Source organism: Schistocerca serialis, chromosome 1 (assembly GCF_023864345.2).
Source record: "Schistocerca serialis cubense isolate TAMUIC-IGC-003099 chromosome 1, iqSchSeri2.2, whole genome shotgun sequence".
Classification (NCBI taxonomy): domain Eukaryota; kingdom Metazoa; phylum Arthropoda; class Insecta; order Orthoptera; family Acrididae; genus Schistocerca; species Schistocerca serialis.
Genome location: NC_064638.1, coordinates 210575783 through 210589480, shown reverse-complemented (window position 1 = coordinate 210589480; position 13698 = coordinate 210575783). Strand labels below are relative to the sequence as shown.

General features: G+C 44.9%; 1 protein-coding gene across 6 annotated transcripts in view; it reads right to left on the bottom strand.

Moving 5' to 3' along the window:
- The window catches only part of LOC126466082 (UDP-glycosyltransferase UGT5-like), a 171620-nt gene that overhangs the window by 58477 nt on the left and 99445 nt on the right, over positions 1 to 13698 (bottom strand). For all 6 annotated transcript variants that reach the window (XR_007585981.1, XM_050096357.1, XM_050096361.1 and 3 more), the window contains exon 5: positions 311 to 533. Coding sequence is in view for 5 of the 6 variants with exons in the window: in XM_050096357.1 (XP_049952314.1) it covers positions 311 to 533 (223 nt within the window). In the remaining variant the exon portion in view is untranslated. The remainder of the gene's footprint in view (positions 1 to 310; positions 534 to 13698) is intronic.

Here is a 13698-nt window from a genome sequence, read left to right as displayed (position 1 = left end):
TTCTCCCCTCAGAACTGCGTCTGTTCCACGGTGGGAAGGTATGACATGCATTTAGGCGTTCTTGTGTTAGTCTGTGGTATTCCATTTGCTCACTCGTTGATCGTATTACTTTGGTTAATTCAATGTCAGGATTTATTCGGAGCTATGTGACATACTGCCGGATTTGCTATCATGTCAGGGTTTTCATGGAAGGTGTTGGATTTGGCTGACACCTTACAAACATCGCAGAGGCATATGGTACAATTCCAGCGGCCAGTGGCTCATCAGTTACTGAAGTATGCATTAGAAGACGTTGCGGAGGACAGCTTACCCAGGACGTCCTGTTGGGGCCACCACTTGGCCGTCATGACGTTGTCCGGCTGACCGGGCATGCTGCCCGCCTCCCACTTCCAGAGGACGCGCTGCGGCAGCTGTGCGAAAGCCTCCAGGAACGCCAGTCGCTTCTCCTCCGGTATCGCGCTCCCTCTTACGTTGCTGCCCAGGCTGAAGTATATCACGCCGTCCTCCGCTTCGTCGAGAAACTTCTGGATATCCTGAAGCACACGACGGTAAATACACTACCTGACAATTGCTGAGGAAGAGAGACAAATGGTTCAAATGGCTCTGAGCACTATGGGACTTAACACATGAGGTCATCAGTCCTCTAGAACTTAGAACTACTTAAACCTAACTAACCTAAGGACATCACACACATCCATGCCCGAGGCAGGATTCGAACCTGCGACCATAGCGGTCGCACGGTTCCCGATTGAAGCGCCTAGAACCGCTCAGCTACAGCGGCCGGCGAAGAGAGACATTTTTGGACAGCAATAATCACAGCCAACGATGGACAACATGAAATATAGTGCAGTGTGACAATTACTGAACTACATGAAATAAAATCAACATGACTTCTGAATGGTTTGCGTCAGGACGTTCAAACTGCACGATTGGCCACGTGACACTATGGTTTAGCGACGAAGCGTTAAATTTCGTCGGTCTGGGAGAGTTCAGACCCCCGAAGCCTACGTATGGTCTCCACTCATGTCTGTTTTTCATTTTCACTGTCTCCTCTTCCTTTAGCTCCCATTTCTTCTACCTCCGCCCACCTCTCTTCCTCTTTTACTGCTACTGTCTCTCACTGACCATCAATATCTCCTCTCCCTTTGGTTTTCACTATTATTGTCTTCATCCAACTCTCTTTCTTTGCCACTTTCTCTCTCCCACCATCACTGTTTCCTCTTTCTTTCTCTTCCACCAACACTCTCTCCTTCATCAAATGGTTCAAATGGCTCTAACACTGTGGGACTTAACATCTGACGTCATCAGTCCTGTAGACTTAGAACTACTTAAACCTAACTAACCTAAAGACATCACACACATCCACGCCCGAGGCAGGATTCGAACCTGCGACCGTAGCGGTCGGGCGGTTCCAGACTGAAGCGCCTAGAACTGTTCGGCTACAGCGGCCGCGGAAGAGAGACGTTTTTGGACAGCAATAATCACAGCCAACGATGGACAACATGAAATATAGTACAGGGTGACAATTATTGAACTGCATGAAACAAAATCGTCATGACTTCTGAATGGTTTGCATCATGACGTTCAAACTGAACGATTGGCTGCGGGACATGATGGAATTAGTGTACGCTGCATGGTTTGATTTAGTGACGAAGCCCACTTTCATTTGGATGGATTCGTCAGTAAGCAAAATTGGCGCATCTGGGGGACTGAGAATCCGCAGCTAGTAATCGAGAAATCTCTTCACCCTCAACAGGTGATGGTGAGATGTGCCATGTCCAGCCAAGGAATACTCGGTGCGATATTCCTTGATGGCACAGTGACTATCAAATGGTACATGAAGGTTTAGGAAGATGATTTCATCCCCATTATCCAAATTGACCATGATTTCAACAATGTGTGGTTCGTGTAAGACGGAGCTCGACCCCATCGAAGCAAGAGAGCGTTTGATGTACTGGAGAGGCATTCTGGCTCTAGAGTACTGTAATGGTTCTTTATTTACGTGGCCATTACGGCACTCCAACCCCAGTTCTCGATACCAGTAATATCGTACAACTTTTCTGCGAAGTAACAGACATATTTTTGTGACAATATTCACATTTAGTTTTATTAATGTATAGATACTCCGATGTATCGATATATTACAGTGATATGATTTTTGTGTGTATTCATTTTTGTGAGACTGTCATAATCTTTGACTTACTTGTAACAGTTTTGGCGCGAATGCGCACAGAGCAGGCTTTGTTTCACTTTGCAGAAGTTGTTATTTCGCTTTGTAAAAAAACAGTCAAGTCTTGTTTTTGGTTAAAGTGGAAATGAAATATATGAAGATTGAAACAAAACTGTTTTCTTAATGATGTGACAATTAAGAAGAAGTATATGTGAATTTACAAGAAGTTTAATAAAAATGTGGATCGTGAACACCAAGTCAAAAATCATTTCCACCATACCATTGTTCTGATCTGGGATTGTTTGATCATTAAGAATTTCCTGAAAAACGGATTTGTTAGGTCTTCAAATATTGCTAAAATACAGATCTGGACCTTCTAGCAGTCAAAGTGGAATCACACTAGAATCAACCAAGATGAGCCATAACAACTTCGACGAAATCTATGTGGGAATCCATTCAAGATAAGTGCCAAAATTAATGACTTTTATACAGTCACTTCATTATTTCCATTCTGACGATACCATCCACGGTCAATAACTTTGTTGTTGCCCTATAAAGCAAACATATGCTGCGTGATCAACATTATTAATATGATTTCTAAACTACTTTGCAAGTGGTGGTTGTGGTGTCACCGCCAGACACCACACTTGCTAGGTGGTAGCTTAAATCGGCCGCGGTCCAGTTAGTACATGTCGGACCCGCGTGTCGCCACTGTGTGATCGCAGACCTAGCGCCACCACAAGGCAGGTCTCGATATACGAGAGAGCACTCGCCCCAGTTGTACGACGACATTGCTAGCGACAATACGGACGAAGCCTTCCTCTCATTTGCCGAGAGTCAGTTAGAATAGGCTTCTGCTAAGTCCATGGCTACGACCTAGCAAGGCGCCAATTGTAACAGTGCATGTATCTTACGAGTCGCATTTGTATAGTCAAGAGAGATGTATCACAAGGAGTCATTAAAGTTAAGTATAAAGCAGCTACGTACTATTCTTGCTACCATTCAATAGTTATCCTGTTCCAGAATTCACGCCCGTCTGCGTTAGATAGCGTGCCTATCGGCCCCCTCAAAATAACACTGTGTCGGCACTTCTGTCGACACATCAGTGGTATTGTTAGAAGTACCCAGAGGCCACTGACATGGACCTCGATTGGCCGGCGTGTTCTCCGGATCTGAACACATGTGACTCCTTTTTGTGGAACTGTATTAAAGACATGGTGTACATTAATAATCCCAAAACAACAGCTGAGCTGAAAACAGCCATTCAGGAGGTCATCGACACGATTGATGTTCCGACACTTCAGCGGATCATGTAGAATTTCGCTATTCGTTTGCGCCACATCATCGCCAACGATGGCAGGCATATTGAACTTGTCACAACCTAAATCCGAATATCTGTAGTGACGTTTACATGTTGAGTAAAGTGTAGTGACTAATATACGTTTTTTTTCATGTAGTTCAATAATTGTCACGCTGTAGATACGCAGCGGAAGTCGAGTGATAAATTATAACGAAAAATGGTACAGATTTCACCATATGGGGAAAGAGGACAATAGACATAAATAACGTTATGTCAGACTCACAATAGAATGGTCGATATCGGACCCTCAGCGCTTCTCGGGCACTATTCCACATTTTGTAGCTGTTATTCATGCTGGCTACCGAACTGTTCAGGTATCCTTGGGGAATATTATACCATTCCTCTCTTTAGGTGGTTTTCAGTTCTTTTACCGTTCGGGGAAGGTGTATTCGTTGAGAAAAACATCTTCCAAGAGAATCTAAGGCATTCTCTACAGGGTTACGTCTGCGGAGTTCGCAGGACGTTCGATACGTTCAGTATCTTCTCTTTCTAGTGCATCCGGCGCTTGAGTGGTCTTGTGTGGGCGGGCATTGTCGAGTCCTATCGCACATCTAAACAGATTTACATCATCCAGAATAATCTCCTCCGTAATACCTCTGTGCTGTAACGGTACCTCACACAGATATATGCAGCGGTGTTCGGCCATTCTGTACTATGCCTGCCCGGCACACCATAACGCCTAGGCCATATCGATGACGTCCATGAACATTATGTGGTCTGTAACGTGTTCCCCTCTTTCTCCACACTAACTGATGGCCAAAATCACTTGCCACAGTGAAGTGGGATTCGTCAGAGACCATCGCTCTGGACCACTGTTGCTGACCCCAACCAACGTGGTCCATACTGACGAACTCATTCTTGAAGAGGGCGTGGTTGAAATGGGAAGAAGCAGTCCAGGCTTCGGAGTATACAAAGCGGTCTGATTCAATCGCCGAGGTGTGTTTCTGGCAGAGACACGCGCACCAGTATCGGCTGCAAGGCCTGCAGTCACGTGCCCAGGAGTGTGACATCCGATCCTTTTCGCCACTAGCTACGTATCGACCCTCTTGCGATGTGGTGGTCTACGACCACCGACATGCTTTCGCATAGCATTTCCACTTCCAGCGGCCTTTTTTAATCGAGAGCTACCACTTTTGGACACTACCATTACTGTGACCACAGTAGTCACACTTTGACCAGTTTCCAGCCGTCTAACAGCTCGTCCACGATCGTAAGCTCTCATGTATTTTGCAGACATATTGCCGCACTACACGGCATGTCGCACTAATCAGTTGCACAATTACCTCCGACAAACACCAAACTGAATGGACTCTCGAATGTATATACACTCCTGGAAATTGAAATAAGAACACCGTGAATTCGTTGTCCCAGGAAGGGGAAACTTTATTGACACATTCCTGGGGTCAGATACATCACATGATCACACTGACAGAACCACAGGCACATAGACACAGGCAACAGAGCATGCACAATGTCGGCACTAGTACAGTGTATATCCACCTTTCGCAGCAATGCAGGCTGCTATTCTCCCATGGAGACGATCGTAGAGATGCTGGATGTAGTCCTGTGGAACGGCTTGCCATGCCATTTCCACCTGGCGCCTCAGTTGGACCAGCGTTCGTGCTGGACGTGCAGACCGCGTGAGACGACGCTTCATCCAGTCCCAAACATGCTCAACGGGGGACAGATCCGGAGATCTTGCTGGCCAGGGTAGTTGACTTACACCTTCTAGAGCACGTTGGGTGGCACGGGATACATGCGGACGTGCATTGTCCTGTTGGAACAGTAAGTTCCCTTGCCGGTCTAGGAATGGTAGAACGATGGGTTCGATGACGGTTTGGATGTACCGTGCACTATTCAGTGTCCCCTCGACGATCACCAGTGGTGTACGGCCAGTGTAGGAGATCGCTCCCCACACCATGATGCCGGGTGTTGGCCCTGTGTGCCTCGGTCGTATGCAGTCCTGATTGTGGCGCTCACCTGCACGGCGCCAAACACGCATACGACCATCATTGGCACCAAGACAGAAGCGACTCTCATCGCTGAAGACGACACGTCTCCATTCGTCCCTCCATTCACGCCTGTCGCGACACCACTAGAAGCGGGCTGCACGATGTTGGGGCGTGAGCGGAAGACGGCCTAACGGTGTGCGGGACCGTAGCCCAGCTTCATGGAGACGGTTGCGAATAGTCCTCGCCGATACCCCAGGAGCAACAGTGTCTCTAATTTGCTGGGAAGTGGCGGTGCGGTCCCCTACGGCACTGCGTAGGATCCTACGGTCTTGGCGTGCATCCGTGCGTCGCTGCGGTCCGGTCCCAGGTCGACGGGCAAGTGCACCTTCCGCCGACCACTGGCGACAACATCGATGTACTGTGGAGACCTCACGCCCCACGTGTTGAGCAATTCGGCGGTACGTCCACGCGGCTTCCCGCATGCCCACTACACGCCCTCGCTCAAAGTCCGTCAACTGCACATACGGTTCACGTCCACGCTGTCGCGGCATGCTACCAGTGTTAAAGACTGCGATGGAGCTCCGTATGCCACGGCAAACTGGCTGACACTGACGGCGGCGGTGCACAAATGCTGCGCAGCTAGCGCCATTCGACGGCCAACACCGCGGTTCCTGGTGTGTCCGCTGTGCCGTGCGTGTGATCATTGCTTGTACAGCCCTCTCGCAGTGTCCGGAGCAAGTATGGTGGGTCTGACACACCGGTGTCAATGTGTTCTTTTTTCCATTTCCAGGAGTGTAGAATGTTCGCGCATAGGCTTCTCTGCAGTGTACTTTTACTATCAGTTAATAAATGAACAGCTACTTTGCGGATAATATGACATGATTCCAAGAACGACATTCTCAGATTAAAAAGATTGTAATATAAGGATGCTGTTTTTCCCCTACTTTTCGATTTTTACATGGAAGAATCTGCGCCGGAAATAAAGGTTCAAGAGTGAGATTAATATTCAGGGTGAAAGGATATCAATGATAAGACTGGCCGATGACATAGCTATCCTCACTGGCAGTAAGGATGAATTATAGAAACTGTCGTATGGAATGAGCACACTAATGAGTACATAATATGAATTGAGACTAAACCGAAGGAAGACGGAAGTAACGAGAAGTGACAGAAGTGAGAATAGCGAGAAACTTAACATCAAGATTGATGGTCACGAAGTAGATGAAGTTAAGAAATTCTGCTACCTAGGCAACAAAATAACCAATGACGGACGGTGCAAGGAGGACATCAAAAGCAGACTAGCACAGGCAAAGAGGTCTTCCTGGCAAAAAGAAGTCTATTCGTATCAAACATAAGCCTCAAATTGAGGAAAAAATTTCCGAGAATGTAGGTTTGGAGCACAGCGTTGCATGGTGGTGAATCACTGACTATGGGAAAACCAGAACAAAGAAGAATCGAAGCGTTTCATATGAGTTGCTACAGAAGAATGTTGAAAATTTGGTGGCCTGTTATTGAATCAGGAGGTTCTCTGCAGAATTGGCGAAGGAAGAAACACATTGGAAACACAATCAAGAAGAAGGAACAGGTTAATATGGCATCTGTTAAGACAGAGTGGAATAACTTCCATGGTACTAGAGGGAGCTACTCCAAGATGACAAAGTTCGCAAAGGTGAGAAATCAGAGGCGCCCTGCATCAAACCAGTCAGAGAAGTTGTGAGTCGATAAAAAAGAGATATACCACAAAAAGGCGCCACATTAAATCTGAGATGTAAATGGCGCATATAGTATCTGAACACTAGCAATAAAAGTTACTTCAAGTTTATCAGCTGAATTTCAGAGAACAAAGTAGCATGAAAATTGGGAGTCTTTAAAACGAAAAGAAGCCCTGGAAAATTACAAGCTATGTTTAAATGAGGAAGTTTTCCAGTTTCTTGTCTGGATGGGTTTCCTACCTGGTCGACTGCGGGACATGTCCCAGATAGAAAAAGATGCCCATTCAAAGCCTGACCACACTTGCTGTCAACCATAAATGTGACACAGTTTGTAAGTTCACAGATAGAACCGGCAAACCGAAGGAGGGGGTGTAAGGCAGGACAGAAAGGAAAAGAACCACCACCCCGCAAGTATGATGCAGGACGGCAAGAAGAAAAGTAACAGAACCGTTGACATACCCGAACATATGCGTGAAAGTTGGCGAGGTTCAGCCCTCTGCACTACTTACGAGCTCGTTCAGCCATGGTCTCCACATCTGTCTTCACACTCATAGTTCTAAGCCACATATTGAAAATTGTGAGTGCATACCTCCATTATCCATCGCGTAAACTGTGATGTCCTCGAAGCAGTTCGAGTTTGTTGCTATTAAATCAGTTGCATGACACATGTAATTCTCAAATATTTAGACAAATACTTTTGAAATAAAAGGCTTGTCTGTATTACAATTTCATGGCAATTATTGTAATCCATTGTAGGAAGTACTGATGTAAATAAGTTATATACGGGGTGATAAAAAAAGTTTCCGTTTGAGGGAGTTGCAGCGCATACGCGACTCCGAAGATGGTGTATAAGCAACGACATGGTGTTTAACCTTTGAAATGATTATAATTTATTAGTGAAGTGCACCAGCGGTATATTCTGCCTTGTGACCGTTAACGTTCCGGTTACCTGCCCTGGTAATTAGCGTAGTTTCGCGGCAGTGTGTTTTCCTCGCCATGTTGATGCTGTCCGGCACGTTGTGTATTACGACAGCTTGGTGTTGTTCTCTTTTCCTCTTCGAGTGTTTATTGTGCCTCGATTACGTTCATATGCCAATTATTAAGACATAATCCTTCCGCGAACCTCGTCCTCGCTGATACCTTTGGTTGAGGTGCTGTTGGTCGGTTGGAAAGGAATTGATCAGGCGGTTGGTTGATTCGTCAGCCGTCCATAGGTCGAGCTGCAACCCGATTGCTTAGTGTAACGCTTGGCTCCCTGTCTTACCTAAAACTGTGGTTAGAGTTTCCTCCCCAGGCCGACCCTTGGAACACTTCTGAGCACCACTGTTTGTTGTTTGTGATTGTCATTTTATTTGGTCACATTTACTGTGCCAGGCCTTCAGCCTTGTATTAATACTGTCTGTTTTATGTTTAGTATGTGGCCTTCAGCCGGACTTAATAACAATTTTAAGATTAGGCCTTTAGCCGTATTTTATTTAAAACTCTTGTTGCTCTGTATTTAAACCTTCAGCGCGTTTGTTTCAGAATCTGTGGCTTTAATAACTTAATCCTTGTCTGTAAGGTTTCTCTTTACTTATCTTGAATTCTTGAAACGGCCTTCGGTTGTGTTCTGTAAATGTTTATCTTAAGGTTGTCTTTAATTATTCTTGAGTTATTGTTTGGGCCATCAGCCGACAAGATACTTCAAGTTTTATTAAGATGTTTTTCTGTTGTACTGTGTAAAAGCTTATGTTCAAATCGCCTCTTTTATTATGTAAAGAAAATTTTTTTTATTCGGCCTTCAGCCAAAGAATTAATTTGAATTTTCCTTAATATGGCTTTCAGCCGGAATTGGTATATTCTTAGCTTTTAAAGAATTTCCTTAGCTGATCTGAAATATTATTTCGGCCTTTAGGCGAAAAGATATTGTAATTTTGCTTAATTAAGGCCTTCAGCCGTTATTTTAAATGCTGGTGTTTTAAAAGCAATCATTCAAACTTATTCTGGCGAAGTTACTTGAGCCCTCAGCCGTGAATTGATCTTTGTTGTTTTAAAGAGAAAACTGTGCATGGGTTTGAGCAATAAAGTTGTGTGTGTTTTTGTATAACTAACAGTAATTGACCTTGGCCCCTTTCCACAACCTGATCCGCTATGTCCTGCAAAAGCAGATTTCAGCATGCTGTAAATGCGGTAACGTGAACTATGGTGACGTTATTACCAAATGCGTCCAAGCAGGACAAACGTACTGTTACTCTTTCTTGTCTGTCCAAGTAAAAACCCTGGTGTACATCTATCAGAGAATGAATAATATGTATGGGGCAGCATGTGTGTCGAAAACCACTGTCGTGGAATGGTGCGCCAAGTTCCCTGTGACAAGAGCTACCGCTGCTCCGTGATGACGCTCATCACCATATCGCAAATGGCGTAACGCAGAAGGTACGCCAACGCCAATTCAAGTGGAAGACACCCGAGCAGCTGCCCAACTATCCCGATTTCTCCCCATGCGATTATCGCGCCTTCGATCACTTAAAAAAAGTATTGAATGATCGACGATTCTTGTCGGATGAAGATTTTCGGCTAGCAGTCACGGACTTCACGCAGCAGGACACGCTGTTTTACCAAACGGGTAGCTTCACCCTGGTGCGTCTGGGGAATGATTGCTTCAATGCTCACAGCAGTTTCTCCTAATTGGTATACCGATTCTGGACTGTACGGCCTTCGAACGGAGACTTTATCGCCCCTTTTAATTACGTTAAAAGATTTTATACGTACTGACAGAAGTGGAAAGTATTACACTAGAATATTCATCACACAAACAGGATTAAATGACTTGACTTCCATTCCATTTAGAACTGATGCTTATCATCAACGCCAGTATAATGTGTGACGCTACATGGGTACAAATACACTCTTTTATTCCTTGTTGCGTGTAACCAGAAGCTCCCGAATGTCAATGTTTCAGCCACGACCGAAACATGTTACCCTCTGCCTGTTCATGAATGTTGCTGGTTGTAGGTTGGTATGAAAGTACGCGTCTTCCAGTAACATTCTAGACATTCTGTGTGGCTCACAAATAAGGGGCAGAACTGGCCCGTCAAGGAACTGCGCATCCTTGAGGACGTTTGTAGACATTGCATTATCCCGCTGTACAATGCTTTTTGGTTCACTGGTCACGAAGAATAGCCGGCCGCTGTGACCGAGCGGTTCTAGGCGCTTCAGTCCGGAACCGCGCGACCGCTACGGTCGCAAGTTCGAATCCTGCCTCGGGGATGTATGTGTGTGATACCCTTAGGTTAGTTAGGTTTAAGTAGTTCTAAGTTCTAGGGGACTGATGACCTCAGATGTTAAGTCCCATAGTATGCAGAGCCATTTGAACCACGAAGAATATTCTTGACATATAATGGCGACCGTTCGATCTCCCTTTTCAGCTATTACCAAATCAGTCCTGTTGTCATGTCCAAGAGCTCTCCACTACATTAGCCCAAGAGTTCGAAAGGGTTGCGTCTCAGGAATATTTGCTCGCTGTGACCTTTCACCAGGTCTTCTACAGGCACGCTGAGGTCGGTCTGACCGCCACAGCCAGAAGCGAAACTCTTCGCTGAACACCACAGAAGGTCACTCAATTTTTCCAGTTGATGATCGCTGTAATCATGCAACTCTCTGTTGTTTGTGATACGTGGGTCAGTTAAAACGTATTGCCCTCTTTGTTTCTCCTTAAACAGGGTTTGTTAAGTCAGAAATTTGAATTTGGCGCAATTCCGCAAAGCTTCTTATCCAAACTACTGCATAATTACTTTCTGCATCAACTGATGCCAGTACTGCAGTCGTTTACAAAATTACGGACATCGATGTTCTTATTAGAAAGCGTTTTGTGATAGAATTTTTGAAGGCCCATTCACAATATTGGATGTCAGCACTGTTAGGCGACAGGTTCATGGCTGTAATGAAGCTTAATGACAATAACTGTTGGCTGACGAAACGCAGAGCGGCAGGCCGGTGACTGCATTAACAGCAAACAACATTCTGCAGGTCGATGAAATCATTCGTGGCGACCACCGGGTGACTGGAGATGATTTGTGCCGCATTACCTCCCTCATTAAAGGCAGTGTGATGACGATTATTCAACAACAGCGATACTCAAAGGTTTCAGCAACTTGGATTCCAAGAATGTTAACCAACCAGAATAAAGAGACAAGAAAAACAATTGCCTCCCAACTCTTCCAGGGAGAGGAGTTTGTGGAAAAAAATGTGAGCAGAAACAAAACGTGGATTGATTTTCTTGAACCAGAATCAAAGAGGCAGACAGTGGAATGTCGTCATAGAAACTCACCGAAGAACAAAAAGTTCAAAACAGTGTGATCAACAAGGAAAGTTATGGCTATAGTATTCTGGGATGCAGAGTGCATTATTGTGGTTGAGTTTTTGGGGCGGGGATGCATAATAAATCCTCCCCAATACGTCAGAACCCTCAAACAGCTTGAAGTACGTCTTCAGCGTGTCAGCAAAACAAAAGCTATGGCGGATGTTCTTCTGCTTAACAATGCAAGACCCCACGAGTCGACACACCACGGGAGAGATTGTGATAACTGGATAGGAAGTGTTGTTTCATCCCCCATAGAGCTCTGACTTGGCCCCATCAGACATCTTTCCTTTCGGGCCACTAAAAGAAATTCTTCGTGGGATTTACTTTGAAGATGAGGAGGTCGTGAAAACGTCCACGAGTCAGTAGCTTGGGAAGCAGGACTGTGAATTTTACCAACAACGGAATAATGCCGTTGTTAAGAAATGGACCAAAACTGTGGGAATATTGAAAAGTCATAAATTAATCTCAAATAACGCAGTTTTCAACCTATGTAGTTTTATTTGAAACACTAGGCAAATTAGAACGAGTAAGGAGGCACTACTTTTTGGCTGACCCTCGTATAATGCAAATCATAAACGTCGCATGGTAACCCAACTTCCCGCAATCTACTCCAGACTGTTCGTGGAGACAATCTGTTTGTAACCTCTTACCAGTTTTCATTTGTTGTCATCCATCTATTTGTCAAACGCAGACAAATGCTCCTACGATATTCTCACGGTGTTGTCTTTCTGAAAGGTACCTCTGCCGTCTCTTCTGGTCATACTGTTGGCAGAGGCCATCTCGTCACCAATCTTTCTGCAGTCATTGCACCACATTCGGCTACTGGCTGGTTATAATTAAAGTGCAGCTACTCAGTGTGGGCTTTAGTTATCTTGGTAAATATTCTAATGTCGAAACGATTTACGCTGGAAAAAGAATAATTTCCATTTTGGCCACAAGGTGCAAATCTGGCGCTGTGAATACAAAAAAGATGGAGTTTCCATATGTAATGGATTAGGAACTGGCAGGAAAGGTCAAACAGATGAGAAAGGCATAATGTTGATTTTGTTATTTTGCACCAGATTTGTTCCTGTGGCGAAAATTGGAATAAATTTCTTTCCAGTGTACATCGGTTCTGCATATCTACCAAGTCCCGCTCCCATAATTATAATTGCAGCACACACTGGACCTCCTCACACACTGGACCTCCGTCAGTAGCTGCACTTTAATTGTAACTAGCTGGTACCTGTCCGACATCATCCCAGTGATTCAACCTTTCTCAAAGTCCCAAAGATGGCATTAAGCTTGAAAGGGGTCTACTTTGGCCATCTTTCATTAACCAGCACTCATATTTCCTTATTTTTACGATTATGAATAATATAGGCTTCTTCTGTGATAATAAAGTTTTTCGAAAGGGAATACATATGGATCAGCATGTTTTCTTCAGTTTGAAAACCAGTAATCTCTTTCCATCCTAAATCGTATCTGTAAGTGTGAATGCACGAGTGCGTGAGTTTGAAATATGTTGGTGGTGGATGAAAGGTTTCTTTTCTATCACGTAGATTTTTCAACTTTTTAGAGTTCCTCCAAAGATATTGGTAAAGTATTTACCTTTAGATTCTCATCTTTCCTGCTGAAAATAAAATGGGTCCTCGTGGCAACGACCGTTAGAAAAGATTTTCCAAGTCGCTCTGGGACTGGCTGCCTAGCTATGATTATGCCCTTGTTCTCTGGAAGAAGGCTCGGTACGATTTCATTTCAGTTAGACGGACGTAACTTTTTTTATTTATTTGGGAATAATTGGTTCAAAAATGGTTCAAATGGTTCTGAGCATTATGCTCAAAAATGGCTCTGAGCACTATGGGACTCAACTGCTGAGGTCATTAGTCCCCTAGAACTTAGAACTAGTTAAACCTAACTAACCTAACGACATCACAAACATCCATGCCCGAGGCAGGATTCGAACCTGCGACCGTAGCGGCCTTGCGGTTCCAGACTGCAGCGCCTTTAACCGCACGGCCACTTCGGCCGGCGAGCATTATGCGACTTAACTTCTGAGGTCATCAGTCGCCTAGAACTTAGAACTAATTAAACCTAACTAACCTAAGGACATCACATACATCCATGCCCGAGGCAGGACTCGAACCTGCGACCGTAGCGGTCGCTCGGTTCCAGACTGTAGC